At 40.7% G+C, this 19,754-nt stretch overlaps 1 protein-coding gene across 1 annotated transcript in view; it reads left to right on the forward strand.

Moving 5' to 3' along the window:
• The window catches only part of LOC122793779 (carboxypeptidase B-like), a 322,241-nt gene that overhangs the window by 26,497 nt on the left and 275,990 nt on the right, over nucleotides 1–19,754 (forward strand). Inside the window, exon 4 of the mRNA XM_044061969.1 lies at nucleotides 6,479–6,578. Coding sequence (XP_043917904.1) covers nucleotides 6,479–6,578 — 100 coding nt within the window. The remainder of the gene's footprint in view (nucleotides 1–6,478; nucleotides 6,579–19,754) is intronic.

Below are 19,754 nucleotides of genomic sequence, written 5' to 3' on the forward strand. Positions count from 1 at the left end.
CTACTTTGACTTCTGCTCCAAAGTCCTCATTTCTTCATCTGTCCCATAGTGTCCATCCTACTACCCATCTCAGGCACTTCATCTCTATCACCTCTAGCTTTCTCAACTGCTCTGCCTTTACTTCCAAGTTCCTGTACAATACAGTAGTACTGGTCACACCACTGTCTTGTACACCTTACTTTTCAACTTCTTTGGTATTCTTCTGTATTCACTAGCCCTGATGCTCTGTGCCAATTGACTGGAGCCCCTCTGACTGTAGCTTTGATCTCCTCATTCAGAATTGCCTTCTCCTGAACCACCCCCTCTCAGATTCTTGAAGATGTTCAAGTTCCACTATTTCCCATCTATCTCAGTTCTCACCTTCTTCTGATTTCTTCATTTACTGCCATTACAGCTGTCTTATCCGTGCATAGTTTCATCACATGTGCTTTCTGTTTTGTATTCCATTCCACTATCCTTTGCCGAAGTTCTTGCTCGGAGTCTGCCTGTAATGCACATCATCTGCATACAGCAAGTTTGTTGATCTATCCCCTCCAACCTGCTTGTTAATGTAGTCCAACAGTAGTATGAACAGAAGTGGACTAAGAGTTGAACCACACCCACTTCCAATGGGAACCCCTCTGTGAGACCGAACACTGTACATACTTGAGTCACTGGGACCTTGCACATACCCAGCACTAATTCTACCAATGTATATGGACCTTCAAACCACTGCAGGACTACCCAAATTAGCTTTCATGGGACCTTGTCATATACTTCTTCATCTCTAGTTTCTGCTCAGCTATTTCTCTCACTGCAAACATTGGGTCGGTTGTGCTGCATCCTTAAATTAATCCAAACTGCTCATCTCCCATCTTACTTGCTACTACTCTGTGTACTTGTTTATCAAGCACCCTCTCCAGAACTTTCATGCAGTATGACAGGAGCTTCCTACCTCTGTACTGCCCGCAGCTGTGAATGTCCTGTTTGTTCTTGTACACTGGCACTAGTATGCTTATTCTGCAGCCATTTGGGTTATGCCTTTCTCTCCATACTGTTATGAGTACCCTCAGGTGCAATTTCTCCCATATCTCACTCAACATTTTTATCATATCTAGTGTGAGCTCATCTATCCCTGCTGCTTTCCCTAACTTCTATTCCTTAGAGATGTGCTTATTTCTTCAAGGGTGGAGTCCTCCTCCTCCTTTTTCATGATAGGCTGTGTCTGGTGCAGTATGCCCTCTGTGGGATTTTTTCATTCAGAAATAAGTACTCCTTCCATCTGTCTTTGATGTCCTGTAGACTAGTGAGTAGGGTGTTGCTGGCATCTCTTATGGTATCTATCTTTTTTATCTTTCTGTGTTTGCTTGGAACCAGATAGAGTTTCCATGAGCCATTTATCAAGTCACTTTCCAGAAGCTGGTTGAGTACCTTTGATGCTTTTGTTCTTTGCTACTGCAACTCCATTCTTAGCCTGTTTGTTAGACAACCAGCATATTCCTTCTTAACTTGGACCAGCTTTTCTATCAACCATTTTTTGTGCACTCCTTCTTTCTTTTGATGACTTCCAGGACTTCTGAAGTCCACAACCAGCGTTCTGCATGTACCTTATTTCCATACCTGAGTCAGCCACATATCTGTTCTACAGTCCTCACACATGTTGATTTGAGGCCCTGACATTCTTATTCTTCAACTACACACATTTCTTCTTTTTTTTGAATTGCTAGAGCCCTGAATAATTTCTTGCACTCTTGTGATTTCCCTCCAGTAAACTTCCAGGTCTTCAGCCTAGTCTATGTTGACTATAGAGCCATCTCTGACCACTGCTTGCAGTTCATTGTGCCACCCAATTGATTATGCTGTTGGCTGACTGTTTTACTGGAGATGATTTTACAATTACTGACTCTACCCCAGTGCACTTTCCTTTATCAGGAGGAAGTCTACCTGAGTTGCATGTTGGCCACCCCTGTATGGGAACTTGTGACTGTCTTTCTTGCTAAACCATGTGTTGGCCACCATCAAGCCATTTGCCAGACAGAAGTCTGGAATGGTCTCTCCTTTCTTATTCCTGTTGTCCAACCCATGTGGACCCAGGCGTTCCTCATATCCTGTTCTGTCTGTCCCAATATATGCATTTAGGTCACCTGTCATCATCATTAGTCTATTCTGTCCAGTTTTATCTAGTAGGCCCAGCAGCTGCTGTCTGAATACACTCTTTTCCTCACTATCACAACCCTGCTGTGGGGCATTGGATGAGAGTATGAATAGTGCCCTGTCCTTACAGTGGAGTCCGATTGCCATTGATCTGTCATTAATTCTGATTACATCTCTCACTGTTTTCTGAAGCCTCTCCCTCAGCACAATTCCTTTACCTTTTATAGTCTGCCCTGCTCCTGAGTAGTAAACACTGGATCCCAAGCCAAGTGTTTTTACTGCACTGCCCATCTTGTTTCCTGGATAAGATACATAGGATGTCCAGCCTCCTCCTTACCATCATGTCATCCACTTCCAGTCTGCATGCTATCTGTGAACCTACACTGAGTACAGTAATTCTTAGTTCATGTTTGGCAGGTTTGTTGGTTTTATGTCCAGCTTGCACTCAATAGTATTATCGCAGGTAACCTAAGCTGGGCAACTGGACACCAGCCAGCCAGTAGCTTATTGACCTAAGGCTGCTGGGATTTATAGTGTGTACAAATTGGCCAGTAGGGGCACATAGATCTCTCCCACCAATAGCATGGGTCCCAGGAGTGAGTTGGAGTAGGCTGGGTCCTCAACCCACTTCCATCATCATCATCAACCCACTTTTTTCCCATTTCCTACATAGATTTGGGGTGTTGTTTCAAGTGTTGCCATCTATCTCTATTCAATGCCTCTCTCCTGACTACTTCAACACTCATGCCTGAATGTTGTAGGTCTTGTCTCACACAATCCATCCACCTCTTTGCTGGATGCCCTTGTTTCCTTTTGCTCATAGTTGAACCCGGGTGCACACCCATTCCCACTAGGAACCCCTCTGTGAGATCAAAAACTGTTCCTACTTGAGTCATTGGGTCCTTGTATATAGCTTGCACTAGTTCTAGCAATGTTTTTGTGTCTTTGGACCACCAAAGAACTGCTCAAATCATCTTTCTTGGGACCTTGCCATATGTTTTCTCCAAGTCTATGAATGCGCAGTTGGAGTTTATCCTCATCTGTAGCTTCTTCTCAACTATCTGTATCACTGCAAACATCAGGCCAGTTGTGCTGCATCCTGATCCGAAATCCAAACTGCTCATCTCCCATCTTACTTTCTAGTACTCTGCATATTCATTTACCAATCACCCTCTCTAGAACTTTCATACAATGTAACAGGAGTTTGATACCTTTGTACTGCCCACAGTTGTGAATGTCTGTTTGTTCCTGAACACTGGCACTAGTATGCTTATTTTTCAGACTTGTGGAATATGCCTTTTTCTCCACACTGCTATGAGTACCCTCAAGAGCTATTTCTCCCCATTTCAGCTAGCATGTTTATCATTATCTACTGTGACCTCATCTGAGCCTGCTGCTTTCCCTAACTTCATTTTTCTTAGTTATTTTCTTACTTCTTCTATGGTGGGTTCCTCCTCTTCTCTCATTTTAGGCTGTGTCTGGTGCAGTGCAGCTTCAGTGGGTTTTTTTCCATTCAGAAGCTACTGGAAGTACTCCCTTTATCTGCTTTTGATGTCCTGTGGACTGGTGAGCAGGTTGTTGCTGGCATCTCTTATGAAGGGTGTCTGACTATCTTCTTTATCTTTCTGTGTTTACCTAGCAACCTTTATATAGTTTCTTTGTTCCATCTACTGACTCACTTTCCAGCAGATGGAAGAAAGCCTCTGATGCCTTGTTCTTTGCTATTGCAACTACTTTCTTAGCTTCTTTGTTAGCCAACCAGTATTCCTTCCTAGCTTGATCCTTCTTTTCTATCTCCCACTTTTTCCTGAACTCATTCTTTTGATGACTTCTGCATTCCACCACCAGCTTTCCTTATGTACCTTATTTCCATATGTTCTATAGTCCTCACACATACTGTTTTGTGGCACTGCCATTCTTCTTCAACTCTAATTATTTCCTCTTTTTCATGAGGAGCTATTGCCCTGAGTGCTTCTCTGAATTGTTGTGCTTTCTCTCCAGTCAACTTCCAGGTCTTCCGCCTGATGTTGTTTGAACTTAGAGCATTCTCTGACCAGTACTTACAGCTATTTGTTGAAATCAGTGGCTTATGCTGTGGGCCAGCAGTTTCACTGGGAATGACTTTGCAACTGGTGATTCTACCCTAGTGCCCTTCCCTTACTAGGAGAATGTCTATCTGAGTTGAATGATGGCTGCTCTTGTGTGTGATTTTGTGACTTTTTTTCTGAATCAGGTGTTGGCTATTATCAATCCATTTGCCAGACAGAAGTCTATAATGCTCTGTCCTTCTTTTTTCCTGTTGTCCAACCCACTTGGACCTAGATAGTCTGCATATCCTGTTCTGTCTGTTCCAATATGTGCATTCAGGTCACCCATTATCAACACCAGTTCCTGTTGTCCTGCTTTATCTAGTATACCCTGCAACTGCTGTCTGAATGCTCTCTTTTCCTCACTGCACAACACTGCTGTGGGCATAGGCTGAGATTATGAATACTGCTCTATCAATAGACTGGAGACTGATTGCATGAGTCTGTCACTAATTTTGCTGACATCCTTCATTGTCTTCTGAAGCTTCTTCCTCACCACAATTCCCACACCATTTCTATGCTGTCCTTCTCATGAGTAGTAGGCTCTGGATCCCAATCCAAGTGGTTTTGTTGCACTGCTCTTCCATCTTTTCTCCTAGATACAGGGGATGTCCAGCCTCCTGCTTACCGTCATGTCATAAGCTTCCAATTTGCATCTTATCAGTGAACCTGCATTGAATGCAGCAATTCTTAGTTCATGTTTGGCAGGTCGATTGGTTTTATGTCCAGCTTCACTCAACAGAGCTATCCAAGGTAACCCAAGCAGGGCAATTGGACACCAGCCAACCAGTAGCTTATTGACCCAGGGCTGCTGGGCTTTATGGTGGGAACACACTGGCCAACAGGGGCACATACACCTCTCCCGCCATTAGCATGGGTCCCTGGCATAGGTTGGAGTAGGCCGCCTCCTCAACCCACTTATCACTGGCAAACAGCCATGCCCATTTGGTGACATTAGTCAACATGACTGAATCACCAAGAACCATGTTTTACATGAGTGGCTAGCCCTGCCAAGGCACACAGTCTGTGATCCATAGTCTCCTATCATGAGAATACTAAACGCCACAGTAGATCCCCCCCAAAAAAGTTAGTTTATACAACTCTTCTCCTGTAGGGCACAATGTAGAGTCTGTGCTGCTGCCAACAGCTCCATTCCTTTGTGAGTTTGAGATGAAAACACTCAGCATGTTTTTCAGAGGTGGGAGGAACCCTACAGAGACACAGGGAGGACATGCAAACTACAAATAGGCAATGGCTGAAGGTCAGGATCAAACCTTGTACTTTGGAGGTGAAGACCTTAACCATCATGCAATGCTCCCCTATCTTCAGCAAATATCCTTGCCCATTTTTGGCAGCATTAGTCAACACAATCAAATCATATAGAGCCATATTTCTTTTCTGTTAACTTGCTAGCCCTTACACAGTGCTCAGTTGGAGATCCATGTTCTCAAATCAGTTGGTCTATAAAACTCTTCACCTATAGGCACCATCTAGAGTTTGTGATGCTGCCCGAGTTTGAGGTGGAAACACTCAGCATGTTTTTTTGGGAGATGGATGGATCCCCACAGAGACACAGGAAGAACCATGCAAACTCTATACATGCATCGGCCGGAGGTCAGGATCGAATCTTGTACCTTGTTAATTAAGGGATCAGTTTCATAATTGCAATAGCTTACTTTAGGCTGTGATTTATGATGACACTGCATTTTCTTAGGAGTATATCTGTCAAAAGACATTGCTCTCTGTTCCAGTTACAACTTTAAGAAATCAAGTACAAGCAAATTGCTATAAAATGCAGTTGTGAAAGTTTCACCATTTATGGTTAAGTGATACTGGAAATTGTAATATAATATCAAATGGTCTGGTGATAGTCAGATTACCAAATGCCTGGTACATGCTGTATTGCAGTTAAATGACTGCAATACTACAAAAAATGTTTCATTACTACCACATTACTCCTTTGACATAGGAGTAGTCGTTTGAGTCACACCTCATGAAATTTTGACAAAGCACATTGACTTATATTTCAGTATATTTTATGATATTTATTTAGTGTCTGAAAGAATGTATTAATTTCAACAAATTTCCTGGATGTTAAATTTCCACATAGAACAGTAACACTTTCTTAAATGTTTTTCTAGTGCAGGACTTCACAGCTTGTGTAACTATACACCTCAAAAGTAATTGAATTTACAGCAGTTTGTAAACTGTCATTGGAAGGTCTAACCTAGTTTGTTTTCATATCTATATTTGGGCAGCATTTTGATTGATGACCTACAGGAAGCAATAGAGAAACAGCATGACTCTAAAGAAGTGACCAGTGGCCACAGTTACTGGAAGTACAACACTTGGGAACAGGTATGCAGGTGTTTTTCTCTTTACATCTGATTAATACTGCTTCACTAGTTTACTTATTTATCAAAATTATTCATTTCTTGCAACAGATGTTATGGCAATATGTATTATGACCTCATGCAAATAAACTCTTTTTTTTGGGGGGGGTTCCACAATTGCCTCATCCTATGGCACTCCTACCCCAGCGCCCCATGCCCTTCACCAGGTTTACCATTGTCTCTCAACACCCGTGGACTTATTCTGACATTGGCTGGGGGCAACACAGATGTTAAGGGCATTCTAGGGCACTCATACATCTACCATCTGTTGAGGGATTTTGATAATGACCTACCTTTTTACTCCCCCCTCCTTCCTGGTATTCATGATTATGTCCAAAGGGAGTATGTGCGGTGGGGATGTATGGTGTATAGCCCAACCTCGACAACAGCTCAGCCATGCCCCCTCCCTTTCCCCTCTTTATATCACACATCCCTAGCCACACACCATCCTCCACTAAGAACTGTTATGGGAGAAGCCTGCTTCACCATCCTCCCCTCCCCTCCTTGGATAGTAACACCCATTGTTCCCTCCCTGACACTCCATCAGACATGTGAGCCGCTAAATGAACCCAGGCCACCTGGGCTGTACTCAGAGCATTATCCCTCTGCACCACTGAAGTGCATCTCATGCAAGTAACTCCTACTAGAAGTGTTTAATTCTGTGAGGTTATCCACCGTCTTTGGAGTAGTTATTTACAGATGAACAAGTACTTATCACAGATTCTGAATGGTGTATGTACTTTAAAACACAGCCTATTTAGAAAATAATGCTGATGTCTAGTTGTTATTGTTTAGCAGTTTGGAGGCATATTTTCTACATTATTGTGCAAATATCATACTGGGCTTCTTTCAAATTCAGGGTCAGACAATCTTCTTGAGTAGCAGTTCCATCATTACTCATTTTATTCTGCCTCATTTAATATTGTCACAAAGGAAATCTATGCAAAATATTTAGAGATTTCTCACAATGTATTGCTTCGGAGATGCATTCAAATTACCTTCAGCACTGATCATTTCAACTCAAAAAGCCAGTTTCAGTGTAGTAGCAGCTGGAGCCAAAATCAACAACTATGTAAGCAAAGGATGAATTCAAATTATCTGAATTTACTCTACTTAGATGGAATGACAGTGCTGGATACGGATACTGTTTAACATACTTCTCCCTTACACGAATACACAGTGAATGCATTGAATTATATCTGTTCCCTCCATGTTGTCTTTATGTTCCCTTCTCCCAAGTAATGTACTAAATAATCTAAAAGATTTTAAGAAAAACTTCTTAAGAACCTAATAAAAATCTATTTTGGAAAAGGAAGTGGCGGTAGGAAGAATTAGTAAGTATCAGAAAAGTTAAACTTATTTCCTGACTTTTATTACCTTTTGTTATACCAACTCTATAAAAATGTTCACAGACAGTGAAATTATTGAAAATATGTAAATGCATTATATTACAGCAAAGAGAGAATTTCCCTTTATTTCCAGAATTTTCTAAATAATAAAATAAAAAATATATCCAAACAGGCCAAATGTCGCCTAGCAGAAAAATGTAATAAGAAAATCATGAACAAACCAGGCATCCACCAAGGCTACTATCTTTAAAAACTTTAATGGAAAAAAACTTTTTAAAGATAGTAGCCTTGGTGGATGCCTGGTTTGTTTGTGATTTTCTAAACAATGTTCTTCATCACATTGTACCAGTGTAGTGTTTAGATTTGGGCTCTTAGTGCCAATGACCTGTGTTAAAGGCCAGATATGATCACTAAATTAACAGCTATGGGTGGAAGGACTAAGTATCTTATAGACTGCTCTCCTAGGTCAGGATATCCTATGCTTGGATGCACTAATGATTTGTCACTAAACAATTAAAGCTACTGCTGAGAGAGAAGGGGAGGGAATGAAGAATTAGATGATGATATTGGTGTAACATATTTGGTACTCAGTCAGAAGGACATCTCTCTAATAATAACCTCGGATAAATGCATATAATATTAGACAGAACAATTAAATTATCTGAAGAATGAACATGGACTGGGCAACAGAAATAAAGGAATAAACTGCTTTTAAAAAAATATCTTTAGGTCACAACTTCACCACTTTTGCATTTAGTTTCCCGCCACCCCTGAGATTAACCTATAATCTTTCCCTCACATTAAGTTTAATTTTGTATTTTTGCATTTAAAATTCTAAACGTATTGATTGCATTGCTCTTAACATTTTGTCACAGATCAATACTGAAATATTTTATATGCAATATTGCAAAGAGTTATCATAAATTGTTATGCTTTATTACTATTTATTCTGAATATACATTTTAATTTGCTATCTTGTAGTTTAGTACAATAAGTCAGAATTAAGAATGTGAATTTAGAAAACACAACACACTGACCTCTTAATAAAATACAATTTGAAGGGGAAACATTTTAAGTATGTTTTCAACACACACTCCATAAATATGATAAGAAGAGGTAAAGCAGTAACAAGAAAAGAATGTAAAGTCTTTATGCATTACTAAAAGTAAGTTTTATACCAAAACTTTGTTATATCAAAAAAGAAATGAGTATCACTCTGCAGGATTTCAAACCGTGTTTTGATGGATTTTTGGATTTAACAGTATTTGCATTGCAAAATTAGAGTAATACTTACTTAAAAAGAACCCAGAAGACTATAGTAATATGTTCAGAAGTGGCAGAAAGGAAGTGTGTGTGTGTGTGTGTGTGTGTGTGTGTGTGTGTGTGTGTGTGTGTGTGTGTGTGTGTGTGTGTGTGTGTGTGTGTGTGTGTGTGTGCGTGCGTGTGTGTGTGTAGGGGGGGGAATAAGAAAAGATTTGTTGTTGCACCATAAATTCCATATACAGTTTTTAAATCCAAAAGCAATGCCACTCAGTCCAGACTTAAATACCTCTTCATTTCAAACAATATTTACCACTGATACAAAATTAATCATTCATTTCAAGCTTATAAATACGCTTGTTGCAGGTATTAAAATATCAGTACACCTATCAAACCATTCTTATGTAAGAATAATGTCCAAAGTTCAACACCAGTGAAAAATATTTTTTTACAATAGATGATGGTCTACATGAACCTGTTGGAACACCCAATGCATGCTGAAAATGAAGCAAGGCAGTGAGGTTCACAGACACAGTGTTCCATAGGGAAAGCATTGCTTCCAGAATGTTCACATCTCACCCTGGGAATCATTAATAGTCTCCTGTCCAAGGGGGTTCAAGACAGATGATAGGTACAATGAACTTTTTATATAAAAGGGACACATTCAAGTATGGTTAAGTAATAATGCTTACCAGACACCAGTGTAGGCTGTGGAGTACAGGTGTTATATAAACATAACAATTTGTTCAATTGCCAAATGATCTGCCCTACCCCCACTCCAGCCAGATGCGCACTTTACTTCTAATCACAAGGTTGACTGTCTGTCTGTCTATCTATCTATTTGCAAGACTGTCAGAGTGGCTCCCCTTTCCTAAACCTAAACGCCCCATTCATTCCTTTTGGAGACAGACATCCCTAGCCAGAGTGAAAGCTATAGGGCTCACTTGTTACTAACAGGATAGCCTAATCAGTCCAGGTGATAGGGAGTGAGTCAGTCTACTAATTCTGCAAGCAATCCTACCTCCCTCCTCTGTCAGTAACTTGTGTGCTGCATAAGTGCTGCCTTTCAAGAGCAGCATGCATGCTTCCATACATGCAACATCTCGTGGCCAAGTAGTGCATCACTGGCAGAGTGGGCATGCTGGACTCATTTCTGTGACCAACAAACCAGCATTCATGTAAGTGTTACCAATGCATCAAACCAAACTGCCTCCCTGACCTCCAGGATGGCTGAGCCAGCGTCAGCTGCTCATTCCCATCTTCCCTTTGTTGGTATCTCTAGTGCTTTTGCCTCTAATTGAACATGGTCTGTCTGGGGCACAATTAAGGATTCATCCATATATGCCATTTGGCCAGAGTTGCAATGGAGTATGTTTTATTATTTTCTATTGCAGTGAATGCATATCAGTTTTCTCCTCAGTATACTAATGCACAAGTAAAAGATAAAAACAGAACTAATTCAGAACTTATAAACCAGTTGTGACTCAAGGTAAAAGCCTAAGTCACAAAGAGGAGGAAACTCTTATGCTAAGGGAATTTGCATGCAGGAAACAGAGAGAGAATATTTTTTGTCCAAAACAAACGTTGACTCCTCATAGGAACAACAGATTATTAGAAAATATTCCAATCCCTAAAGTATCCCAAACATTAGTGCTGAACAAATGTAGATACTAGTACTTTTGGAGTCTAAAGCAATATATAAAACAATGCCTAATTTGGAATAGTTCATACACTAGCAGACAGATACTGCTTAAGCATTTAACTATGAACATGAGTGAGTATGTCAAATGTGTTACACAGCACCAGAGCTTCAGTGAAGGAATAAGAGTACCACACTCCAATATCTTTGGTGTCAGTGCAATTCTTACACTGATGAAACTCAAACATGGGTAGAAAATATAATTTTTGAACCCTATCCAAGTTCCTGGCAAATAGGTGTATTCATAGAAAATGTATATGGTGGCAGATGCAGCCTACTTAATTCCCCCATACTGTCTACAGCAGTACCCAATGGCTAAGCTGTAGACCTTGCTTAACAAACTGATTTTTCCCTATCCTCTGCTAACGACTATTATGTTTCCCCCATGTATACTTGAATTACATTGATTACATTGAACTGTGTTTTTGGACCATAAGACCTCTTCCAGAAGGCTGTTTCAATCATCCATTACCCTTTCTAAAAATATGTCCATGTGTCCCTTAAGAAGTATACCTATCTCTGAACTTGTCTACTTTGTTTCCGGTTTCTTTAAATTTGAAATACAATGTAATGTCAGGATAGATAAACTTATCTAAAATGTGATGTATCTTTCTTTTAAATTTCAGACTATTAACACATTTAAAAAGCTATATTTAAGCTCAGTGAAATCTGTAATAATGTGTTTCCCATTGCATTACAGTATGTGCAAAGTTGTGCCCTTCTTCTGTGAATGTAAAACAGGATTTGAAAGGAAGAGGAATGTATAAAACTTGTAACTGGAATATAAAGTGTAACCTTCTACATTTAGGCAAAGGTCCTGATTGCCTGCATTTAATTAAGTCATAAAAGAATATGAGTCAGGAAGGCAAAGGGCTATAAAAATGCAACACAAAGACTCCTCAAAATATAGATAACCAGGGCAGGGAAAATAGCTTTTATATATGTGTGTGGTTTACCTTCATATGGTCAAGCTCACATTGCTCGACCATACATTTTACTGACTTTTCTCTGCGAATGCCGTAATGCCAAATGGTCGGAATGTCAAAAAAACACAGAAATCGACATTTCGATTGCTCTACACCTTAAAACGAGTGCTAACATGGGTCAAAAAGGGGACGGGATTTTGTGATTCGCAACATTTGCAGTCACATTTTTGAGATGTTGCTGCACTCCTTTCGGCCATACCTGTTCGACCATCCACAGGTCAATCATATGCATGTACACCTATATGTGTGTGTGTGTGTGTGTGTGTGTGTGTATGTGTGTGTATTTGTGTGTGTGTGTGTGTGTGTGTGTGTGTGTGTGTGTGTGTGTGTGTGTGTGTGTGTGTGTGTGTGTGTGTGTGTGTGTGTGTGTGTGTGTGTGTGTGTGTGTGTGTGTGTGTGTGTGTGTGTGTATATATATATATATATATATATATATATATATATATATATATATATATTTTCTGAAAGTTATATATATATATATTTTCCCTATATATATTTTCCCTATTTTCCCTGCTCTGGTTATCTATATATATATAACTTTCTGAAAGTTAAGAAAGTTCAGTTACAGATTTGCTGTTCTGATCTGTTTGGAAGTTTCTAGAAGGCCAGTGCTTGCTTGGGCTAAAGGGAAGTTTCTGTGTTCACCAGTGGGAGTGGTAAACACTGAACAGCCTGCTTGTCCCTGGAGGAGTGGTTACTACCTAGAAGCCGTAGTTTTATTGCCCATTTTGGGTCATTTCTAAACTCCTTGATCTGTCTCTCTTAAAACCAGGCTGCCTCGTGGTTTTGGTGTCTTTTCAGGCTTGCTAGTTGTTGCTGAAGCACCTACCAAGAGGAGAAAACGCTGAGAGAAGAAAAGGAGCCACTTTTGTAATTTTAAGTATTTTCTTCTGATTTTTTGTTAAGTTTTACTGCTTTGCCGTCTACTTTTTGGCATTTTCCGGCTTGCTAAAGTTTATATCTGTAAAAGTAACAGTACTTGCAGCACATCTAGAGCCTGTTTACTGCATTTCCTGTGTTGCACTTAATTTAAAATCGTTTTTTTCTCTAAAAACTGCATTTTACCTGATTTTGGCCTAGCACTCAAGTGTGGGGTCATTTAATGCACTGTTGTGATTATTTTGCTGCTTGTGTATCTTTGCTACCTTTAAACTACAACAAAAAGAAAAAAAAACAAAAAAATCTTGCTTTTTTTCCACTTTCTGAAAGTTAAGAAAGTTCATTTACAGATTTGCTGTTCTGAACTGTTTGGAAGTTTCTAGAAGGCCAGTGCTTGCTTGGGCTAAAGGGAAGTCTCTGTGTTCACCAGTGGGAGTGGTAAACACTGAACAGCCTGCCTGTCCCTGGAGGAGTGGTTACTACCTAGAAGCTGTAGTTTTATTGGCCATTTTGGGTCAATTCTAAACTCCTTGATCTCTCTCTCTTAAAACCCTACAACTCTCATTTTGCACAGTTTTGTGCACTGAGCAGCGTCAGGCAGCGCCGCCTAAACAGGTTTAAACTATTCCAGGCTCCACAAAGTCTGCTCTTCACTTTTTCCCTTAGAACTGTTCAAACTCTCAAAGTAATCACTCTATTCTCTTTCTAAAGCCCTGCACTTGCTCAGTTCTTATAAGGAAACACTAACTAACTAAAGCACTACACCCTCCTTGACTTCTCATAAGTATTAGACTCCCGATTGGTCCTTCCTGATAAAGTGAAAAATCAGTTCCCTTCCCTAATCTGATCAGTAAAAAACAGTTCCCTATACTAATCTGGTATGTCCAAGGGTCAGTTTCAAGGTTACTATCCAGTCCAGCTGGTGAATCTGGGAATTTTGAGGCAATGTTACAATTGCCTTATGTACACAGACAACCCTCTCCTCCTTCCAACAAACTCTAATACATGTGAGAGATGCAGTTACACAGCCAAACTGGAGGCAGAGCTCTCTCAACCCAAGACTGGCACAGTCAGTCAGGAGGAAAAGGTAACCACCCACACCACAAATCCAGTCTCACACAGACCAATTGCATCTGCATACCCAACACATAAACACACAAAAACATACTTGGAGGCTCTAAATAAAAATCTGCCTAAACAGCAAAGACCTCCTAAGCAGATATCCAAGCAACAGCCACCCCTCAACAATACCCACAAATCACATATCTCACAAAATCAGTGTCACAGCCCATAAGGCCAAACAACACACCAAATACACTTATTATAGGGGACTCTATTGTCCAGCACACTGACATCCCACTCACCAGACTGAACAAGGAGAAGGTCAGTATAAGCTGCCTATCAGGTGCCAGGATCCGCCACATAACACTAGCACTCAGGTCACTCCAAAGCAAGTACAAGTATGACTCCGTCATTGTCCATGCTGGTGTGAATGACCTGAGATGTACCTCCCTGGACTACATGAAAAGAGACATAGAGGAGCTCTCTGACCATGTAGCCCAGGCTGGTATGTCCCTGACCTTGAGTAGCATCTTGCCCTCATCAAGAATGATGCCACAGTATAAAGACAAAATGATCAGTTTCAACAATTGGCTAAAGTATTGGTGTCATTCAAAGGGGATCCAGTGTCTGTCAGCCTGGGATGACATGCTCGACAAGCCACGTTGTTTCACTAGGGACAGCTTGCACCTGTCACCCTTAGGCTTTCGTATACTGGCCAAGGCTCTTGCCACCCCCATAGTGCCTTTTTTAGGCAAGGCTCAAAGGACAAACCCATCTCCATAGACAACCCAAGATAAAACAACTAAAGGTAATGCTACTCGATGCCAGTAGTCTAAACCTCAAGATGCACGCACTCGAAACTCTCCTCAGTATGGAGAAAATCGACGTCTGTGCAATAACAGAAACCTGTTTCAAGGCTCCTGAGAGCACCCCAGCACTACCAGGTTATAACTCATACCATGCGTTTCGGCCCCAAAACTCAGACCGAAGCACAAAAGGAGGGGGAGTATCTATATTCATCAAAGATACCTACACCTCCAGGTTAGTGGCACTGCACGAAGCATCGGAAACCACCCATGTGCAACTAACAGCGGGCAAAACTGCCTTTCAGTTTGTAGCCTGCTACAGAACACCCTCCCTATTACAGGAACCCCACTTGGCATTCCTGAGAACACTGGAGAATATGAAGGTATCTCCAAACACTATGTTATTGGGTGACTTCAACTACCCAAACATTGACTGGGAAAACTACTCAAGCCCAAACACCCTCGCCCAACAGTTCCTTGAATTTATAAACTCTAACGCAAGGGAACAACTGGTCACCACTCCCACAAGAGGGAACAACATACTGGACCTGGTCATCACCAACATGGGTACTCTATGTTCCACACCAGAGGTAAACCCCTCATTGGTAAGATCAGACCATAAACAAATTTCCCTGGACGTCCATATCCCGTCCCCACCTCCAGCCAAGGAAATCACTGTAAAAAATTTCTCCAAAGCAAACTTTGCACTTCTCAAGACTGAGGTGGAATCCTTCAAAGCCCCTGGGCCAGAGGATAATACAGCCCAATCCACAGAATCCTTTACAAATGCATTCTATGAGCACCTGCAGGAATGCATGGATCATGCTATCCCAAATAAAACCAAGACTCACTCCTCCAAAAACAGGAGACCGGTCTGGTGGACCCCGGCCATAAATAAGCTATACAACAGAAGGAGGAAGCTACTACATGACAGAGCAAAATCCCAAAAAGGGAAGGCATCTTTGATCAGTATTAGCAAGAAACTTCGATCCCTCATAAAATCATCAAAGGCCAGTTTCGAAAGAAAAATTGCCCTAGACACTAAAGATAATCACAAGGCCTTCTTTAGTTATGTCAGAAACATGGGTGGAAACTCCCAGATATGCTCTGAATTGTTGCATAACGGTACAAAATATACTGAACCTACAGACATAGCCAACATCCTGGCAGACAGATTCAGTGCAAACTTCTCCCCCCCCTTCCCCCCAAAGGAGCAAACGCCTATCCCAACTGAATGTAACCTCCCTGACATCACAGATGCACAGGTGAAAGCTGCCCTCTCCAAAGCAAAAAACACAGCATCTATGGGACCGGACGGTGTCCCAGGCTGTGTCTTACATGAGCTCCAAGAAGAACTGAACCCTCACATTAAGTCACTGTTCAAACTTAGCCTTACTACAGGATATGTAACCAAAGAATGGCATACAGCTACAGTGGTCCCACTCCACAAAGGTGGTGCCACAACAGACCCCGGAAACTATCACCCCATAAGCCTGACTAGTCTGGTCTGTAAAGCTATGGAGCATATTATCATGGAACTCATAAACAAAGACATTGGGAGCCTCCAGACACTGGACCCTACCCAATTCGGCTTTGTTAAGGGCAGATCTTGCCTCTTAAACCTAGCTGATTTCTTTGAAACAGTTACAAAAGCCATAGATGAGGGCAAGGTAGTCCACACAGCTTACCTGGACCTCACAAAAGCCTTCGACACAATACCCCACTCGGGCATCATAAATAAGCTTACCAGCTTAAATATCAACCCCTATATCACAAGATGGGTTGCAAACTGGCTCAAAGATAGAACCCACATGGTCAGAATCACAGGTGCCATGTCCAAATCCAAACCAGTTACAAGTGGCATCCCACAGGGCTCAGTTCTGGGACCTCTCTTGTTCGGTATATACTTCTCTGAGGTTCAGGCTAACACGGGGGGATTATGGCTGACAAAGTTCGCAGATGACTGCAAACTGGGGGCCATAATCAAATCTCCAGCTGACACAAGCATCCTCCAAAAGGGTCTCACAGAGACGGATGCTTGGTGCCTGAACCACGGCCTCAAGCTAAATGCTAAAAAGTGCATAGTCATCCCCTTTGGGAAAAACAAGGTGCCCACAAATTACCACATAGGTGGTAATCCATTAATCGGAAGAAGTAATTAGAGATTTGGGGACCAATGTAGATAGTAATCTCTCCTTTGATAATCACATTGCCAAAGTGGTTAGAAAGACCTTCTATATAGCCCACCTTATCACGAAAGGGTTCGAATCTAGATCAAGAGAGGTCATTGTGCCTCTCTACTCATCACTCATCAGGCCCATAATTGAATACAATGCCTCTTTGGGATGTACCTTACCCGACAACTGCAGCAACTGGAGAGACCCCAAAAGTACCTCACCAAGAGGATCATGGGCTACAAACAGATGTCCTATGCAGCTCGACTAAAGAAACTCCAGCTCTACTCAGTTGCTTACCGCCTACTTAGAGGCGATCTATGCCTGACATACAAAGTCATGTCAAACCCAGAATTAATGGACATGCTCCACCTCAAAAAATCCAAGTCCCTTAGAGCTACATGCTCCAGGGACCTAAACCTCAGCACAAAAATAAATAGGACATGCTGGAGGGACAGATTCATTTCCCAGAGGCTCCCCTCACTCTGGAATACAATCCCAATTCATGTTAGACATAGCCACTCGCTGACCTTCTTCAAGCGAAATTTGGACGCGTGGATGGGAAATCGCAAATTCACCCCTGGGATCTCTCCTGTGTCCCTGCTAGACAGAGGCACAGTAAACTAATCTTAAAAGGGTACCTTCTGTGACCTACTTTACAGAGGCACAGTAGGCTAATCTAATAGGGAGGCAGAAGCCAAATACACTCTGGCTAGGCTTATAAATGCCCTAGGGCAGATAGCCTAGTATCTACGTATGAACCTATATATATATATATATATATATATATATATATATATATATATATATATACACACACACACACACACACACACACACACACACAGCTAGTGGGAGTTGGCTTTATTGGCCTGAATTTGTCCATTAGATGACTTAAAAAGAAAAACGTCTTGGGCATTCAGAATCCCCATATAGTTGAAACACCTGATGTTCTTAAGGGTCATTTACATATATCCCATGTGCCTCTAATACAAGAGGCTTGAAGTTTCACACAGTGAAAATTCTAGTTTGGCTAGAATTTTCTTTTAATTTTTGCATTATCTAACCTACTCACAACTTCCACAAAGCCATAACATTGTGTATAAACCTAACAACTGTCCATCCATCTACAACCACATACAAATCCGAATGGAGAAAGCAAAGGACAGCAATATTGCTAGAATTGAATCCATCCTCAAGTCTGGCGACAAGACAAGACTAATATATAGACTAAATTTTATATAACATATGTCATGGACAGAAGTAGGTTAAAAATAAAAAAGGCAGCTGGGTGCACAAATCCCATGATAAAAAGTGTCCAATCCTGGTAAGCGCACTGGTACCAGGACTAGAAAAAACGACAGTGTAGAATCCTCAAGACAGGAAACATTCCTACATTAAGTTTAGGCCAGGCTCAGGCGAAGAAAAAATTAGTAGTCCACAAAAACCACAAAAACTGACAGGCCGAAAAAGAGCTATAAAGATGATAGAATGGACTACTGACGATAAGAAAGAATACAAAAAACAAGATCACAAAGAAGGAAGATAGAACAGAAGATTAGTAAAGCAGAAGTTAAACAAATAGAAGCTGAAGTTATGGAATACCTGTGAAGCAGTGCAAAAAAAGTGTAACACGGGTTATGTCATGGCATGATGGAAAAATGAGTCCTGAAAGTAAGGAAAAACAGGAGGAGGGGGGGACATCTGAAGAAGAAGAAATATGGACATGGGAAAGGAAAGGAGATTTTACATGGTGCAATATTTATGCAAAGGAGAAAGCAAAACTAATCAACACAAAAAGCAGTACCAAAGATATTTGAAGAGAAATACGGGCAAAGGCATCTGGATATGGAAAATTTTACAATTAAAAAAATAAATAAATAAATAAAATGAAAGGGGAAAGTAGAAAGGAGGATTAGTAATTGGGAAGTTAAAGAAACAGAAACTGAAGTTATGGATTACCTGCAAAATGAAGGATGTGGTGTAGAAAATCCAACTCTGGTAACTTCACAGTATGATAGAACAATGAGCCCCCAAATTAAGGAAAAACTGATGGAATGGGAAGCATGTGATCAGTTGCTATAGTATGATACTTTGGAGTCTTCAGTAGGAAAACATTACAAAAGTTCAGTTGGAGTTGTACAGCAGGGGAAGGATCAAGAAACAGTGGCAACTCAAATGCAGTCAATGTTGTGGAGTGATACGCCAGTAAGTTCCCATATGAAAGAGCAACGGATAACACAGGATGAAGCTGAAGAGAATATGTCACAGGAAGATGCTCTAGAACTTTCTGTAGAATCCCCACAGGAAACAGAGAACAAAGAATGTACCCTTAATTTAGAAGAAAAATTATCTAAGGGAAGAGTTGGTTGATTTAATCAAGATGGATAAACAAATCAAGATCAATGAAAGAAATAGATTATAGAAAGTCAGTATGACCCAAAATGTTAGACATTTGATAAAACAAATGATCACAGTAATCAAGACTATTCACAGAACTTCATGTGATATAACAGAAGTAAATAAGATAAATTATTGTGCAGCAAAATTAATAACAGATAAAGTCTTAACACAGAAACAAAGGGCAATAAGGGAAAGAAAGGAAAGGAATCAAATTCCATCATGGAAGTATTGAATAGAGAAAAGTGTCACTGTTAGAAGAGTAAAGAAGAGGGGAATGATTAACAAAGATACTTAGAAAGATAGATGTGATAAAAGCAATGGGCAGTATCAGAACAGACGAGGTTGTATCGTACACTATTGCAAATAAACTAAAGAATTCAGCAGAGGCAGAAGAATTTAGAAGATATGCAGATAAATATAAAGGAAAAGTGCAAAATAAGCAATTATTTGATGACCACAAAAGTTTTATAAACAATTGGGAAATAAAGCAAAAGGAATAGAAATACCACCAAAAGAAGTA

This window comes from Protopterus annectens, chromosome 2.part0 (genome assembly GCF_019279795.1).
Source record: "Protopterus annectens isolate FY-2018-M chromosome 2.part0, PAN1.0, whole genome shotgun sequence".
Classification (NCBI taxonomy): Eukaryota; Metazoa; Chordata; order Ceratodontiformes; family Protopteridae; genus Protopterus; species Protopterus annectens.